Genomic DNA, 15,561 nt, shown 5'->3' on the forward strand with positions numbered 1-15,561 from the left:
TGAAGTCTTCATACGTAAATATATGTTGTTCTTATTTCCTTTGGCATAATTATTCACAATCTGCTCCACCCCTTGCATGACCTGCAATTTTACAATGAAAAGAATACTGTTGAAGTTTAAGGACTGTTAAATTAGCCGCTAATCCTGTAATCGATATGGCTGACTTAAAAGGTCATGACCTGTAAAGGGTTAATACCACATTGAGCTGAGATCAGACGAGAGACCAAAGTGTTCGCCTAGTCTGGAATGTAAAATGTCATGCTATCCTCTCTCATGCAAGCATTTCTTTCTCTATACAACATGTACTCCGCATTCTAACAACAAACAAGTTAATTGTTTCAAGCACTGTTGATGATTTCTTGAGTAAAGTTGTTGCAGCTAGTTTAGTCATCATCCATCATTACACAAGAATTCACAACATGGCAGCCTCCCTTAACTGAAAGAGAGAAATAGAAAGATAAAGCCAAAGAGATAGGCTCTCAAAATGCAGAAAGACAAGAGGCTGTTGGCGGCTGTCTCTCAGGCCTTTGAGGGCAGGCCTCACAGGTCAACTAAATTAAAGCGTCTGACGTCTACATCTACTTTGATCAGCTCCCCCTCGGAGTATCAGGCAAAAGGAGAGCTGACATTTTGAAGCAGATCGCTAAGTGCTTGGTCAGGGCACAGGAAGAGCAGGCGCATCTCTAATTACGGTCCTCACACTGATGAGCAAAATGAGAGAGACGGAAGGAACTGCCTGATCGGTTACTCAAACACCAAGGTGAAGTGAAGGTGGAAGAAAGATACAGAGAGATATATTTAGGCAGTAACATCATACAGAAGTGTCCAGGAATTTGACAAGCTATGCACCATTAAAACTGAATTTTCTTCTCATTCTTTCTAATCACAATGCATGCAGCTTTTATGCAACCTCATATTAATTGAGAGACTACAAAATGCATTTAAAAACTCATTTGTCTCACTGCGGGACCACTTAATGGGGTCATATAATGAAGAATCAAATTTCCCCTTTGACATAAAAGAGCTTGATGTATCATTAACTTGTAACTTTTTTAAATCAAAACTTCCTAAACAGTGCAAAAAGACCATTTACTGGAACAAAAACGTAAAATGACTCATTCTGAATTAAATTACGTCTGTCGCTAATATTATAATTGGACTTTAGGGGAAAAAAAATTGTATGAAATTACCTCTTTAAATGACCTGCAATCCACCTTGTTTTTTAACATGGATGTAAGCTATTTGCTGTGAATGTGCGAGACTTACATTCATTAGCTGCTTTAAGTACTGTAAATAACAAAGAATAACAAACTATATATACACACATACAGTGCTCAGCGTAAATGAGTACACCCCCTTTAAAAAGTAACATTTTAAACAATATCTCAATGAACACAAAAACAATTTCCAAAATGTTGACAAGATATAACATCCGTTTAACTTATAACATGAAAGTAAGGCTAATAATATAACTTAGATTCATTTTTCAGTTTTACTCAAATTAGGGCGATGCAAAAATGAATACACCCCACAACAAAAACTACTACATCTAGTACTTTGTATGGCCTCCATGATTTTTAATGACAGCACCAAGTCTTCTAGGCATGGAATGAACAAGTTGGCCACATTTTGCAACATTTATCTTTTTCCATTCTTCAAGAATGACCTCTTTTAAAGACTGGATGCTGGATGGAGAGTGATTTTCAACTTGTCTCTTCAGTATTCCCCATAGGTGTTCGATTGGGTTCAGATCAGGAGCCACTGAATTACTTTCACCCTGGCTTTCTTCAGAAATCCAACAGTGGCCTTAGATGTGTGTTTAGGATCATTGTCATGTTGGAAAAGTGCATGACGACCAAGGGCACAGAGTGTTGGTAGCATCTTCTCTTTCAATATAAAGCAGTACATATGTGAATTCATGATGCTGTCAATGAAATGCATCTCCCCGACACCAGTAGCACTCGTGCAGCCCCACATAAGGACACTGCCACCACCATGTTTCATTGTAGGCACCATGCATTTTTCTTTGTATTCCTCAACTTTGCGATGCCATACAATTTTGAAGCCATCAGTTCCAAAAACATTTATCTTGGTCTCATCACTCCAGAGTATAGAGTCCCAGCAGTCTTCATCTTTGTCAGCATGCCTGGGCCCTGGCAAACTCTTGGTGGGCTTTTTTGTGCCTGGGCTTTTGGAGAGGCTTCTTTCGTGGACGACACCCATGCATGTCATTCCTCTGCAGTGTACGCCGTATTGTGTCACGGGAAATAGTAACCCCAGTTTGGCTTTTTACTTCTTTAGATAACTGCAGTGAACTTGCATGCCAATTTTCTTCAACCCTTCTCATCAGAAGACGCTCCTGTCGAGGTGTTAACTTCCGTGGATGACCTGGACGTCTCTGCGAGATGGTTGCAGTTCCATCTTTTTAAAATTTTTGTACTTCTTTTGCTAAAGTATTCTGACTGATAAGTAAAGCTTTGCTGATCTTCTTGTAGCCTTCATCTTTCTGGTGTAAAGAAATTATTTTTATTCTCAGGTCTTATATTTCTCTTCCATGTAGTGCCATTGCTGACAGCATGAAATAGAAAGGGGTTTTAACACCCTTTTATAGTCAACTGTCTGCTGGACACCTGTGTAATGAATAATTAGACTCACCTGTGCTTGAATTCTTGTTAAATTACACATTTGTAGTCTAAAATTTAGCTTTGCTCCAGAGACTTTCAGTGGGGTTCTACTTATTTTTGCATCACCCTAATCTGAGTAAAACTGAAAATTTTGTCTCCAAGTTATATTATTAACCTTACTTTTAAACAAATGTTCTATAAAACTTAGTCAACTTGTCAACATTTTGGAAATAGTTTTTGTTCATTGTTCAAATCAATTTGTTCATTGAGATATTGTTTAAAATGTTACTTTTTAAAGGGGGTATATAAAATATATATATGGTTAGTTCTTGTCCTCGATTCTGATTGGTCAATAACTGGGTTTTATTCACAAATAAAACACTGCTATGACAGCTTCACCCACCGGTTCTGTGTATCACTACACAGCACCCTTAGCAACCACTCTTAGCAACATAAACTGTTTGTTCTCAATTGATATTGTTCATTAAAGCTTACTGTATTATATAGAAGAGTATTGTGAGGAAGAGATTGAGTGAGCAAGTTTATTACCTGCATTCAGATTTAGCATTTTCCTTCAGGTCAGTCCTATGTTCATAATAAAAAATCTAAATGTCCGATGTATTATCTTGTCCTTTTAATAGTTAAGGGGTTTTAGTCAAAGCATTTGTCAGTTGTGTCTTGTTCCATGTTCACAACAATTCAGTCTTTTCAATGTAAAAGTCTTCGCTACTGAGTGACACACTCATAAAGACAATATTTGCCGCCATCTAATGGCATTATAATGTAACTTCTGTTGCTGTTCACGGAAAGGAAGGCTTTTTAGTTAAAGTTTACTTCATTAAAGTTGCATTGATACATATTTTTGGATTTAATATTTGTATTTTGTGGTAACCGTTTTATAAAAGCAATGTCACGGTTAGATGGTTACTCCGCTTTGCGTCATGCCTAACAACGCCATTCAGCCATGACTTATTCTTTTTATATTTTATATATTTATATTACAGTGGCATGAAAAAGTATGTGAACCCCTTGCAGAATCTGTGAAAATGATAATTATTTTAATAAAATAAGAGGGATAATAAAAAATGCATGTTATTTTTGTTTAGTACTGTCCTGAGTAAGATATTTTACAAAAAAGATGTTTGCATTTAGTTCACAAGACAAAACAATAGCTGAATTTATTAAAATAACCCCATTCATAAGTATGTGAACCATTGATTTGGTTACCTTATGATCTACAACTGTTTGTTTGTTTTGTGATGGTTGTTCATGAGTCTCTTGTTTGTCCTGAGCAGTTAAACTGAGCTCTGTTCTTCAGAAAAATTCTCCAGCTCCTGCAGATTCATAAATTTTCAAGCATTTTTGCATATTTGAACCCTTCCAGCAGTGACTGTAGGATTTTGAGATCTGTGTTTTCATACTGAGGACAACTGAGGGACTCAAACACAACTATTAAAAAAAGGTTCAAACATTCACTGATGCTCCAGAAGGAAACGCGATGCATTAAGAGTCGGGGTGTGAAAACTCGGGAGCGCGAGATTTAAAGGGGCCACAGCCTGAATCGGTGCATAGTTAATGATGCCCCAAAATAGGCAGTTAAAAAAAATGAATTAAAAAAAATCTATGGGGTATTTTAAGCTGAAACTTCACAGACACATTCAGGGGACACCTTAGACTTATATTACATCTTGTGAAAGAACATTCTAGGGCACCTTTAAAGGGGTCATATACTGTATATCATAGAAAATCAAATTTAAAAAAAAGATCTTGATGTACCATTAAAATACTCTTCCTTTCCAAACTAAAAACATCCAAAATAGTACAAAAAAGCATTTGTTAAAAATAAACTAAAAGAAAAATACATTTTGAACAAAATAACATCTGTTTTGCTAAAAGAACAACAAAATTGCAAACATAAGTAGAAAAATGGATGATATGACCCCATAAATCGAACTGCAATTAGCAAAATGGTGATTTATAGTATAACAATAAAAACTATCCAAAATACCAAACATCTTGCTGTTGCCAAAAAAGGTTCATGTTATCCATCAACTTGTTTGTTTGTTCTGCAGTTTTAAAAAGTACTGGTTTTTGAGAGAGAGAGAGAGAGAGAGAGAGTAAATTCACACTATTTGTAAACCAAGAGAGGCAGAAAGAAAGAGTAAGGGAATGAGAAATCGCTTCTGCCATGCAGAAGGCAAAGGGAGCATGTCAGAGTTTTATATCAGCGCAAGCCTTTGGGAACTGCAGCAGTGACGGTTCTGTGACACAGGAGACATCAGAGCTTGCTCTCTACATCACTCAAGGCCTTGTCTGAGCACCCAACCCCACCCCAGACACCTACCCTCAGTCACGGGCTCCAGTTGTCTGACAACCATCACCAGCACTCCATCTATACTTGCTTTACTTCATCTCTCTACCATTTTGTGCTCTGCATCTTCGTCTGCCTCATCGGTTTATGGATCCCACCCTTCGTAATCATTCAGCCCAGACCGAGTTCGAGAGATGAGATGAAAATCAATTCTTCTCCTCTGCCTCCACTTCCACTGACCACTTTTCTGTTGTTAAGCAGAAGCTGTTGACATCAGCCGTCTACGCCCTCTCGGACATGCAATTGGACATCTGGGGTCATATGAAGTTCAGTTTCATCGGGTTGATCTCAATCACTGAGGCTGCCCCCCAAATCTCCAGTCTGTAACCCTCCCAGCAGGAGATGAAAGCCAGTCACCAGCTACAAACCGTGATGGATGCAGTGCTACATCCTCTAAACTGCCCACTTCTCAACCCCTGGCCTGTGTCTCTCTGCACTGCAGGCCCAGGAGAAGCACACTCGAGGAGCGTGATGGATGTGATGCATGGTCTGCTGATCAAAGCCTTGCAGGCAAACACTTATTTACACACGACTTATTATAGATGAAGAATGAGATGCTGTCCATGCAAGCCCCCAGTCTAAGAGTCACTAGAGAGACACTAGACTAGAGAGACACCCCGCCTTTCAGACCAGCTTAAACCAGAGTGAATTTACATGCTGATCGTAACAGGTTTCTGTCAATTAGTGCTGGCATATATAAATATAATATTCAAGAAAAATTTACTCTAGAAGCAACACTACATAAGATATTAAGACTTGTTTTTGTAGATTATTTTCATAAATGTTTTGAACATTTATGAAGTCAAACCAAAAAAAATTCAGACACCGTGAACATTTCATTTATTAATACAGTTTATTCACTAGAGTTTAAAAAAATGGTAATAAAAGATGACAAGATATATAGGAGTTCAACTGTGTCAGAAAAAAAATTATCTTAATTATGTCAGATAACACTTAAAGGTGCCCTAGAATCAAAAATTGAATTTACCTTGGCATAGTTGAATAACAAGTGTTCAGTACATGGAAATGACTTGTGAGTCTCAAACACCATTGTTTCCTCCTTGTGTAAATCTCATTTGTTTAAAAGACCTCCCAAAAACAGGCGAATCTCAACATAACACCAACTGTTATGTAACAGTCGGGATCATTAATATGTACGCCCCCAATATTTGCATATGCCAGCCCATGTTCAAGGCATTAGACAAGGGCAGGCAGTATTAATGTCTGGATTTGTGCACAGCTGAATCAGACTAGATAACTAGGTAAGCAAGCGAGAATAGCGAAAAATTGCAGATGGAGCAATAATAACTGACATGATCCATGATTACATGATATTTTTAGTGATATTTGTGAATTGTCTTTCTAAATGTTTCGTTAGCATGTTGCTAATGTACTGTTAAATGTGGTTAAAGTTACCATCGTTTCTTACTGTATTCACGGAGACAAGAGCCGTCGCTATTTTCATTTTTAAACACTTGCAGTCTGTATAATGCATAAACACATCTTCATTCTTTATAAATCCCCTTTAAAGGGGCTGCAGCCTGAATCGGTGCATAGTTAATGATGCCCCAAAATAGGCAGTTAAAAAAATTAATTAAAAAAAATCTATGGGGTATTTTTAGCTGAAACTACACAGAGACATTCAGGGGACACCTTAGACTTATATTACATCTTGTAAAATCTGGTTCTAAGGCACCTTTAAGCAAAACATGGTCAGGTCAAAGTGTCTGAATAATTTTTGGTTCCAAATTGTTGTTTTTTTTAATCAATTTTACTGGTAGTCCACTGTATGAAGAATTTTTGGGTATAATATGTCACAGTTTATTTTGCTAACCTCACTTACATAAATGAACTGTAGTGTCCTGCACCCACTAGTAAAAATATATCAAAAATATAAAAAAATGTTTGAATAATGTGTAAGTGTATTTTGTCTTACTGCACTGGCAATTTTTTCACTTGTTTATACTGTTTATACTGTAGAAGAGGAGAAAAAAATCTGCCACCACAATAAGACACATGCATTAAAGATACAATCACAGAAAACATGCCTTAATATTTAATGCAGTGTTGCTGCTTAAGTAAATTTATCTTACTTCTAGACATTTTACTAGAAAATAAGGCAGTAGCAATTCTGCACAGCAGCAAAATAAGAAAAACAAAGTCAAAATTTCACATCATGAATGAACCTAATATCATGAACAATACAAAAATACTTTTACAGCATGTATTAATTTTAATTCCTACATAAACATTTCAAGTTAAATTAACGTTAAATAAATAATGTATTATGTTTAATGAATGTATGATGAACATTAACAATGAACAATAGTTTATTAGGAATTTATTATATATTATATATAATATAAATATATAATACAAATATGAATAGTTATAGATATTATACTATGGCCTGGTTTCACAGATAGGGTTTAGCCTACACCAGGATTAGGCCTTAGTTCAATTAGGGAATTTAAGTAGCTTTTATAAATGTTTACTAAAAAAAAAAAACATTACTGTGTCTGTGAAACCAGGGGTATATAACTTAACATTAATCTAGATATATGAATCCTGTTTGAAAAAAAAAAAAAAAAAAAAAAGTTGTTTGTTAGGTTAGTTCATGGTACCTAATGCATGAATTCATTTTAATTAATTTAACATTCTCTCTCATTGCAATGCATTCTGGGATTGCCTTCAATGCAAAGGATATATGCAGCCTTTTTATATATATGCAGGATATTTGACCCTCCCTCAAACACTCTAGCTTGTTGTGTGGTTAACATCATATCGAGAAGACACTGATGAAGCTGCTTTGAATCAGTGGTTAAAATTCATTTTTTCAACGATACCACAGCAGTACATTCCCAATCTTTTGTTGTGTTACCATCATTTTACTGATGACTGCTACTCAAATCTCAGGGAGGTCAAGGCGGGATTCGCAAAATGAAACTTGGATCAGTACCCAGTTTATTTGGACCAGCATGCTCCTCTGAATCACAACCTGTTACAATGACGCTGGAATCACATCTTATAACATACCACAAACTAAGTTGACACTTACCACTGAGAAACATCCTGCTCCAGTCGCGTTTGTGATTGAGTTTTAAATGTATTTTATGAGAAAACAAAAGTGTTTTTTGACCTTGCATGGATTTGAAACAGAACAAACATTCTAGTTTTTTAAAAAGGGAAGTTTTGTAAGAATATCAAAAAACAAAATAAAGCTCTCTTACACCACATTATTCATGCTGCTCTGACAGAGCAACTATTTTTTTTCCTGACTTACTGATCTTCTCCATTAGGGAAACACATTAGCAAATACAGCAGTTGGCCCCACCACCCCATTACTTTCTGGCTTGTGCACCACAACTGAAACAGGGCCTGGAAAACTTCAAAAGCTCCTGATGAGCAGATTAAAATCCAGCCAGGCAGACATGATCATTATGCAATATTTATACATCCGAGTGTTTGTGGCTCGCAGCAGATGAGCGAGGTCTCCTGTGGTGGACCAAAGATTAACGTGCACCAATGCCTGAGCAGAATCAGCGGTGAGATCAAAGGGATTCTACAGCGACTGAATATTTCAGACCGTACGATTGATTTGTTGCGATGAACCCCACCAAGAGAGGTTCACCCAGAACTCGACACTGTTCCACGACGAACATAATCGGAGATGAAAGGCGAACTATAAATAGAAAGCGCGAGTTGTGATCACCACGCACCCGAACCGAGGCTCTCGCAGCAGAACAGAAGCTCAAAACGGTGCGGAAAACGACGGCGGCTGCAGGTCTGATGGGACGAGAGGAGCCAACTGGAGGTCACAGCATGAAGAGTTTTATTGTTGTAATAAAAATGTACACTTACCGTCACAGTCGCCCAAGTGAGAAGTGTTTCCGTGCTCGACGTCTTGCTCGAAGGGAAGCCTGTGGTGAAAGAACAGTAGTAGAAACATTCATCAGCAAACCACATAAACAGGCCATAAAACTGCACCGTCTGAATTACAGTAATGCCTGTGTATTTTCTCTCTCTTTTCTTTTCTGTAAAAGAACAACACTATTTTTTAAGCTGTCTTGAAGGGTAGTTTTAAAATGTCTTGTTATTCTGGTCCTTTGCTCCTTTTGGCTTTGATAATAAGTAATATTGCAAATTAAAAGCTTGTGCAGGATGTGTGCAGAAACTCAATCTGTGCTCGTGATCAAGTCTTGTACACACAGAGGCATCACAGCGCTCTATTAGATATGTTCTGTGTTACCTTAAAGCCACATTAATGAAGAAAAATGACTGCAGTCGACTCACGAATGGCTTCCTTCCAACCGCATAAGTCAAACAGAGGAAAGGCCGAAGGCTACGCACAGCAGAAGCGTGCACCAGGGGACCAGCCTCTTTCCACTACCGTTGGCAATTAGTTAAAGCTCAGGACAACAAGGCAGCCAGGGGTCTTTTACTGCCAGGGTCTTAGTTTTTCAGAAGATACGCTTACACCACCATGGTTAAACACTTTCTGTGAAATGTCTATAAAATATAATGTTACTACAAACTGGAGGCGCAGAGCTGTAATCTCTAGAACTCCTCTGAGAGAAGATGGCTGGGTTTTTTAATACTATAGCGGTGAACCACCCCGAGAATTTAAATGAGCACACAGATTCCTTCCTGCCGCTCTCCTGAGGATGAACATTAGCCGTACTGTAGAAATTGAGAAGCGCATAAAGACTGATAAACAGCCGACAGAACTTGTTTTGCATATCCTCCGTTTGTGTATATTAGCAAGCGGCAGTAATTAGAACTACTTCTGTATCGTTTTTCCGCTGTGAAATTCAATTGGTGAGAATTTTTCAGCATTATGCGAGACAGAATCGATCCACAGGTTGACCGTCCTTGGTAAATCAAATTAGATCCTGCCAGAGAGCTGTAATTGCATAACGGCGCTGAGGTAAAACGGTCTGCAAGTTTTGATCTCAGCATACCGGCAGACAACCTGTATTTGCACACAAAACTCAATAAAACTCTCTCTGAGGACGGATATGCTTTCACAAGTGTATTTAAACAGAGCACAACAAGTAGTATTTTTTTAGATGCTTTATCTAAAGATGGTAGTCTTGTTGTGTGTAAAAAGAGGTTATGTTATTTGGTACATTGTTGAAACTCACCTGGTACCTGCACGGAGGAAAGAGCAGGTGCTTCCTCTGGTCCAGCCGCAGTAGGGATCCCGTGAGGCGATACAGTTCCTGTGAAAGAACAGAAACAAGCATGAATGATACCCCTACAGCACCAGACAGTATATAGTTTCATTCCGCTGGATTTCATCCAAGTATGATCCACCTGGTTCAGTGCACACATTAGATGTGTGACATGTGTTAGTGCGCCTCACTGGGCTGCACCGATGGCCCATGGGCACAGACACAGAGCACGGGTTTGTGCCTGTCCCTGACCAGTGATCACAGAAACACAAAACTATTCTAGAGCTAAAAGCTTTAAACAATTGCTAAGATTGTACTTAAAAGGACAAATGGTTCAGGGACTAAATGATGTCACTATTCATGTTAAAGGGGTGGTTCAGTGGTTTTTTTCTAGGCTTGATTGTGTTTTGGGTTTAACATGTCTTAATGCGTCGTTTTTTTGAAAACGCTGTATTTTTCATATATTTTAGCTTTATTCTACACCTCTGTTTCCACTGTCATATGAACGGCTCGTTTGACTTCCTGCTTCTATGAAGCCACTCCCTCCGAAATACGCAGTGTGCTCAGATTGGTTGGCAGGTTGGTAGCTGGCCCAGTGTATCATGATTCGCTGAAGTGTCCAGAAACGCCACACCCCTTACCATTCGTAGTTTGCGCTTCAGAGGAAATGTAAATAATAGCGCCTATATTGGTGTATCAAATTGAGCTGAATCAGACCCAGATGAAGAGGGTAAAGCAGAACCTCTTTTAAAGGATGTTTATGAATGGTATTTCATTTTGTATTTGTGTCAAAGTGTTTATATATGCTGTCACTGCTGTTGGTTAGCTTTCAATATACAGTTTTATCCTGATTAAAGCTTTACTGTAGCCGAATACATGACTGAGTAGTCGCATTTTTGTAAAGGTAGCGTTTAATTTATAGCATGAAGAACTGTTTGTCTATGAACATAGACGTTTGTTGGTGTTTGTTGCACTAGAACTATAGCTAACTAGCTAGCAAAAAGGAGTTGCTCTTTGTATATGTCCTTGATACATTAAAAATAGCAACAGAACTATAACATTACGTTTAAAAGACATGTACAAACAATAAAACATGCTTACAGTTTGAAGCCAATAAACAGCAGCTTCTGTTTTTAAAGTGGGAACTGCTTCATCTTTCAGTAAAAGCCTAGCTTTGTGCAAATCCAGCATTGAACTTGTGTAGATTCTGGAAGCTTTCTTCAGCATTGCATCCAGTGTAGGAAATATCACAGATTATAATGGGTTCTATTATCTTTTGGCGTGTTGCGCCGCTCGCGTCCGGTGTACACAACTGTTCCGCTTCCATTATACTGCACCACATGGCCTCGCCCACTTTGTTGCGTGTTCCTGGGGGCAGTGTTTATGTTAATTACAAGGGTTTATGATGTAACTAACCCGGGAAGAAGCTCGTTGTAGTCCAAACCGGGCGTTTTTGTAGGCAATAAACTGCCATAACTTTAAAAGACAATATCTCCGTTTGCATTGACCTTTCAGCGCTGTAACTTTGCAGATACTGTTTATGCTCAAGCAGCAACATTACACACTAACTTAAATTAAAAAAGTGAAATCACATTGAACCACCCCTTTAAAGTTGTATTTTAGGGGTCAGTTTAAGTTCTGGATTAGCTTAAATAGTTTAATTTAACAACAGCATCAATGAGTCAGTGGGAGGTTCCCAGTTATATTGCTATAGGTAAATGTATGTATGTGTGGGTTTGTCCATGGAAGTCAGATAAACATGACAAAACCTCCCTTTGGAGAAATTTTGGGATGTCCTCATTTGGAGCTGACCCTTATTGATTAAACAATCAAAATATGAGGAGTGTGTCATATTAGGAAGAAAACAACAATAAACTTGATAATAAACTTAAAAAAAAGATATTTAAATGACAATAAAAATCAACATCAACAACAAAAAAGGCAAACTACATCACAGAATATTGATGTTATTTTACTATGCAAAAATGCATATAAATACAAAAAGCTCATATGAAATAAAGCACATGTTGTCTACAATATAATTAGTTATTTATATTTTATTGGTTCTCCTTTGTTTTTGATCACAGCAGCCATTCTCTAGGAACAAGCTTTGCGCATTTGTTGGGTGTAATATCTTGCCAAGCTTTCTTACATTTTTCCCAAAGCTGAGATTCATTCATTAGCTTTGATTCAGGTTTAGAATTTCCCAAAGGTTTTCAATGGGATTAAAGAAAGCCTTTGTTGCATGTGTGGTGTGTTTGGTATTGATATTTTGTTAGAAATTGCACGTTCAATCTCCAAACAGATCCTCCATACTGGTCTTGCAAGTGCCAGATGAAACTGAAGTTCTTACAATTGCACATCTCATCCAAGTTATTTTGGGGTGGTCACACACTGAGGTGATTTTCAACCTTCTGAGCGTCAAAATGCTCGCAATTCTTTGGCTGAAACAATGCATTGCATTTTGCAAGGTACTCATCTCATGGCGCTTTGCAATAATTCTGTGGACATTGCAAGCGTTTTAATCCAGCAAACGAGCATGCGTATATATATATATATATATATATATATATATATATATATATATATATATATATATATATATATATATATATATATATATATATATATATATATATATATATATATATGGGTCAATGACGTGATGGGTCATTTTTTTGTCCTAAGGCCTTAATAATAATAAAAAACAAATATATGACATCCAAAGTACGTAAGGTAGTACAACTAGATCTCTTTTATTGAATTCAAAAGTTTTTAAAGGTATTTTAAAGATTTTGAAGTGTCAAAAGGTCATTTGGGTTAACCGTCCAAAGGCCAATACAGCCATTTCATTTGTGATTAAAATATCTAAAAATGTAATAAATGTATATATTTTTTATTCTAGCATGATTTTATAACATTATTAACATAGTGCAAAATGGCATTAAAATTATGTGTAGAAGTCATTGCTTTGTAATGAGAAAGAATGTTTGAAAAAATTAATTTCACTGATGTCATCCGGAGTAACCAATATAAAGGGACCATTTTGGATTGAGTCATGCGGTCAGTATCATGTGACAGGATGTGACATCATTCAGATACCTGCAAAGGACCACACTGTCAGGAAGCAAAGTAACAAGCTCTCTTTTAACTATTTGAAAAATTCATGTTTTCAGCTGCTCATACGCATGTCCCGAAACATCAAGTCTTTCGGTGCAACCGCTATAAAACATGGAAAATGTTGTCATATTTTAAAAACTTGTACTAAATATAAAATGTTTGATTATCCTTTTGCTAGCTAGCTAGATATCAGCCTGTTAACATTGTTTGAAAATATCGTCATTTGGTATAACCAAAAGTGTAATTCGGTAAGTTTTGTCCATATTGTAAAAATTGTCAAAAGCAGTGTTAATTGATTATAAAAACCACATAATCTCATTGTTAATACTTAATAAAACTTCAAAATGAATTATATCTCCATTATGTTTTTTTTTTTTCACATTTCTTAAAACCTTATTCGTCAATGACCCATTATATATTATATATATATATATATATAATAAATGCATATATATATAAAATATACACACACACACCTCCATGTTTCACTGTGGTAGAGATGCATTTATTATTATAAGAGACTATATAGTATGTTTTCATTAAGAGTGCTAAATAAACGTGTGTGTGTGTCAGTCACTTACTTCATGCAGCGGGAATATAGCTGGCAGCGTGCTACAGGCACTTTGATCACGCAAGAGGGGAAAGCCAGTAGGAGGCTGTGACTGATGCGGTCCAGCGTGAGAGAGAGCAGCTGCCTGGCCTGAGGAGAGTCCATCCCACACCTGGAACACACACGGTCCAAATCAATTTGCAACAAATTAAAAGAGTGCAGGGAGAAAGTCAAACACAATTTACACAGAGAACACACTCAAACAAAGTGTGATAGAGAACGACCTCAATATTGTCTAAACAGTCGAGCCTAACACAATCTGATAATGTTTATCTTAACTCTATACATATATATATATATACACACACACACCCCATATGCTATCCTTTTAACACATTAGACATTGAGCTCAAGTTCGCTTGTCATCTTGAAACTAATATTTTTAAAGATCATGAAAAATTTCCATCCACCAAGGCCACCTATCCATTAAGATACCAGCTTGTTATATGTCTCTAATGAACCAACACTAACTTTCACCCTCTGAATGAAAAACAGGATGAGGCGTAAAGGGCTTCAAACAGAAAACGCGTGTCGTATTAATGTGATATCATATTAATGTGTTGTCACTTTGTGCATGGCCTCAGTAACTAATCAGATTGATATCTGGGAGCCTGGCAGCCACCCACTCCTCTGTGCTTTACACTTAATTGGCACTTACCACTTAGAGTATCGTTCTTGCACCTGCCATGCTGGCTAGAAAGCACATTTGTTTGTATACATATGCACACATACATATGGTTATAGAAACGTTTACGGTAATGGCCTCAAAAGCAGCGGAGAAATCATTAGTACTTGATGCAACAGATCTGAGTAATGAGCCACATTTACCAAAGGCCATGAGAAAGGAGATCAAGCTCATTTCAAAAAATATTTTTTCTAATCAGTATTAAAAAATGTCTGTAAAAACTGCTGTAAAAAAGCTGTAAAAACAGATAAATGTACTTGAGAAGCAAAAGGATGTACAGACTAGAAAACTCAACAATTAAAAATGAATCAAAGTAATTACATTACATGGCAATAAATTATTCTGATTAATCACATATATTAATATGAATGTGCATATTATATATATATATATATATATATATATATATATATAAATAATATGTATGTATGTATGTATATATGTATGCATGCATGTATAAAATAACCATTATTTGTATTAATTAGTTTTATTTTAATAATTATTCACTTTCTTTTAATAATTAATCTCACTAAATTAACACATTTAATTGACAGCCCTAGTTGAAAAATGTGTTCTGAGAGAGAAAAAAAAAAAATACATGAATGAATGAATCATTGCAGTCATACAGCTCCTTTTTTAGGCAGCCAAAACAAGTAATGAAAGAGAGAGACAGGAAGAGAACAGAAAGAGGGTGAGATAAAGAGGTGCCACTGGCAAGTTTAAACTGATTTAAGAAGAAAAAGCTGGCTCTCTTGACACATGTGAGTAGGAGAGCGAAACAGAAGATGTAAGAGATGAAAATGAACCACTGCTATAGTTAGATCACAGAAAACAAGCGAAAAAAAAAAAACAGACTATTAGACAAAAGCCAAACTTACATAGAAGATACAAAGACAGCAAGATAAAAAGTGTTTATAAAAAGAGATTGACATCATTTAAAACTCAAGCCTGCCATCCTAATTGTGTCATTGTTTGTT

The 15,561-nt window shown here is 36.7% G+C and overlaps 1 protein-coding gene across 2 annotated transcripts in view; it reads right to left on the reverse strand.

The window, feature by feature from the left end:
- Positions 1–15,561, reverse strand: part of sema6bb (sema domain, transmembrane domain (TM), and cytoplasmic domain, (semaphorin) 6Bb) — a 143,550-nt gene that overhangs the window by 20,527 nt on the left and 107,462 nt on the right. For both annotated transcript variants that reach the window (XM_067394677.1, XM_067394676.1), the window contains 3 exons: positions 13,871–14,011; positions 10,140–10,217; positions 8,857–8,915 (listed from right to left, as the gene is read on the reverse strand). In XM_067394677.1, coding sequence (XP_067250778.1) covers positions 8,857–8,915; positions 10,140–10,217; positions 13,871–14,011 — 278 coding nt within the window. The remainder of the gene's footprint in view (positions 1–8,856; positions 8,916–10,139; positions 10,218–13,870; positions 14,012–15,561) is intronic.

This window comes from Chanodichthys erythropterus, chromosome 9 (genome assembly GCF_024489055.1).
Source record: "Chanodichthys erythropterus isolate Z2021 chromosome 9, ASM2448905v1, whole genome shotgun sequence".
In the NCBI taxonomy this organism is placed as follows: domain Eukaryota; kingdom Metazoa; phylum Chordata; class Actinopteri; order Cypriniformes; family Xenocyprididae; genus Chanodichthys; species Chanodichthys erythropterus.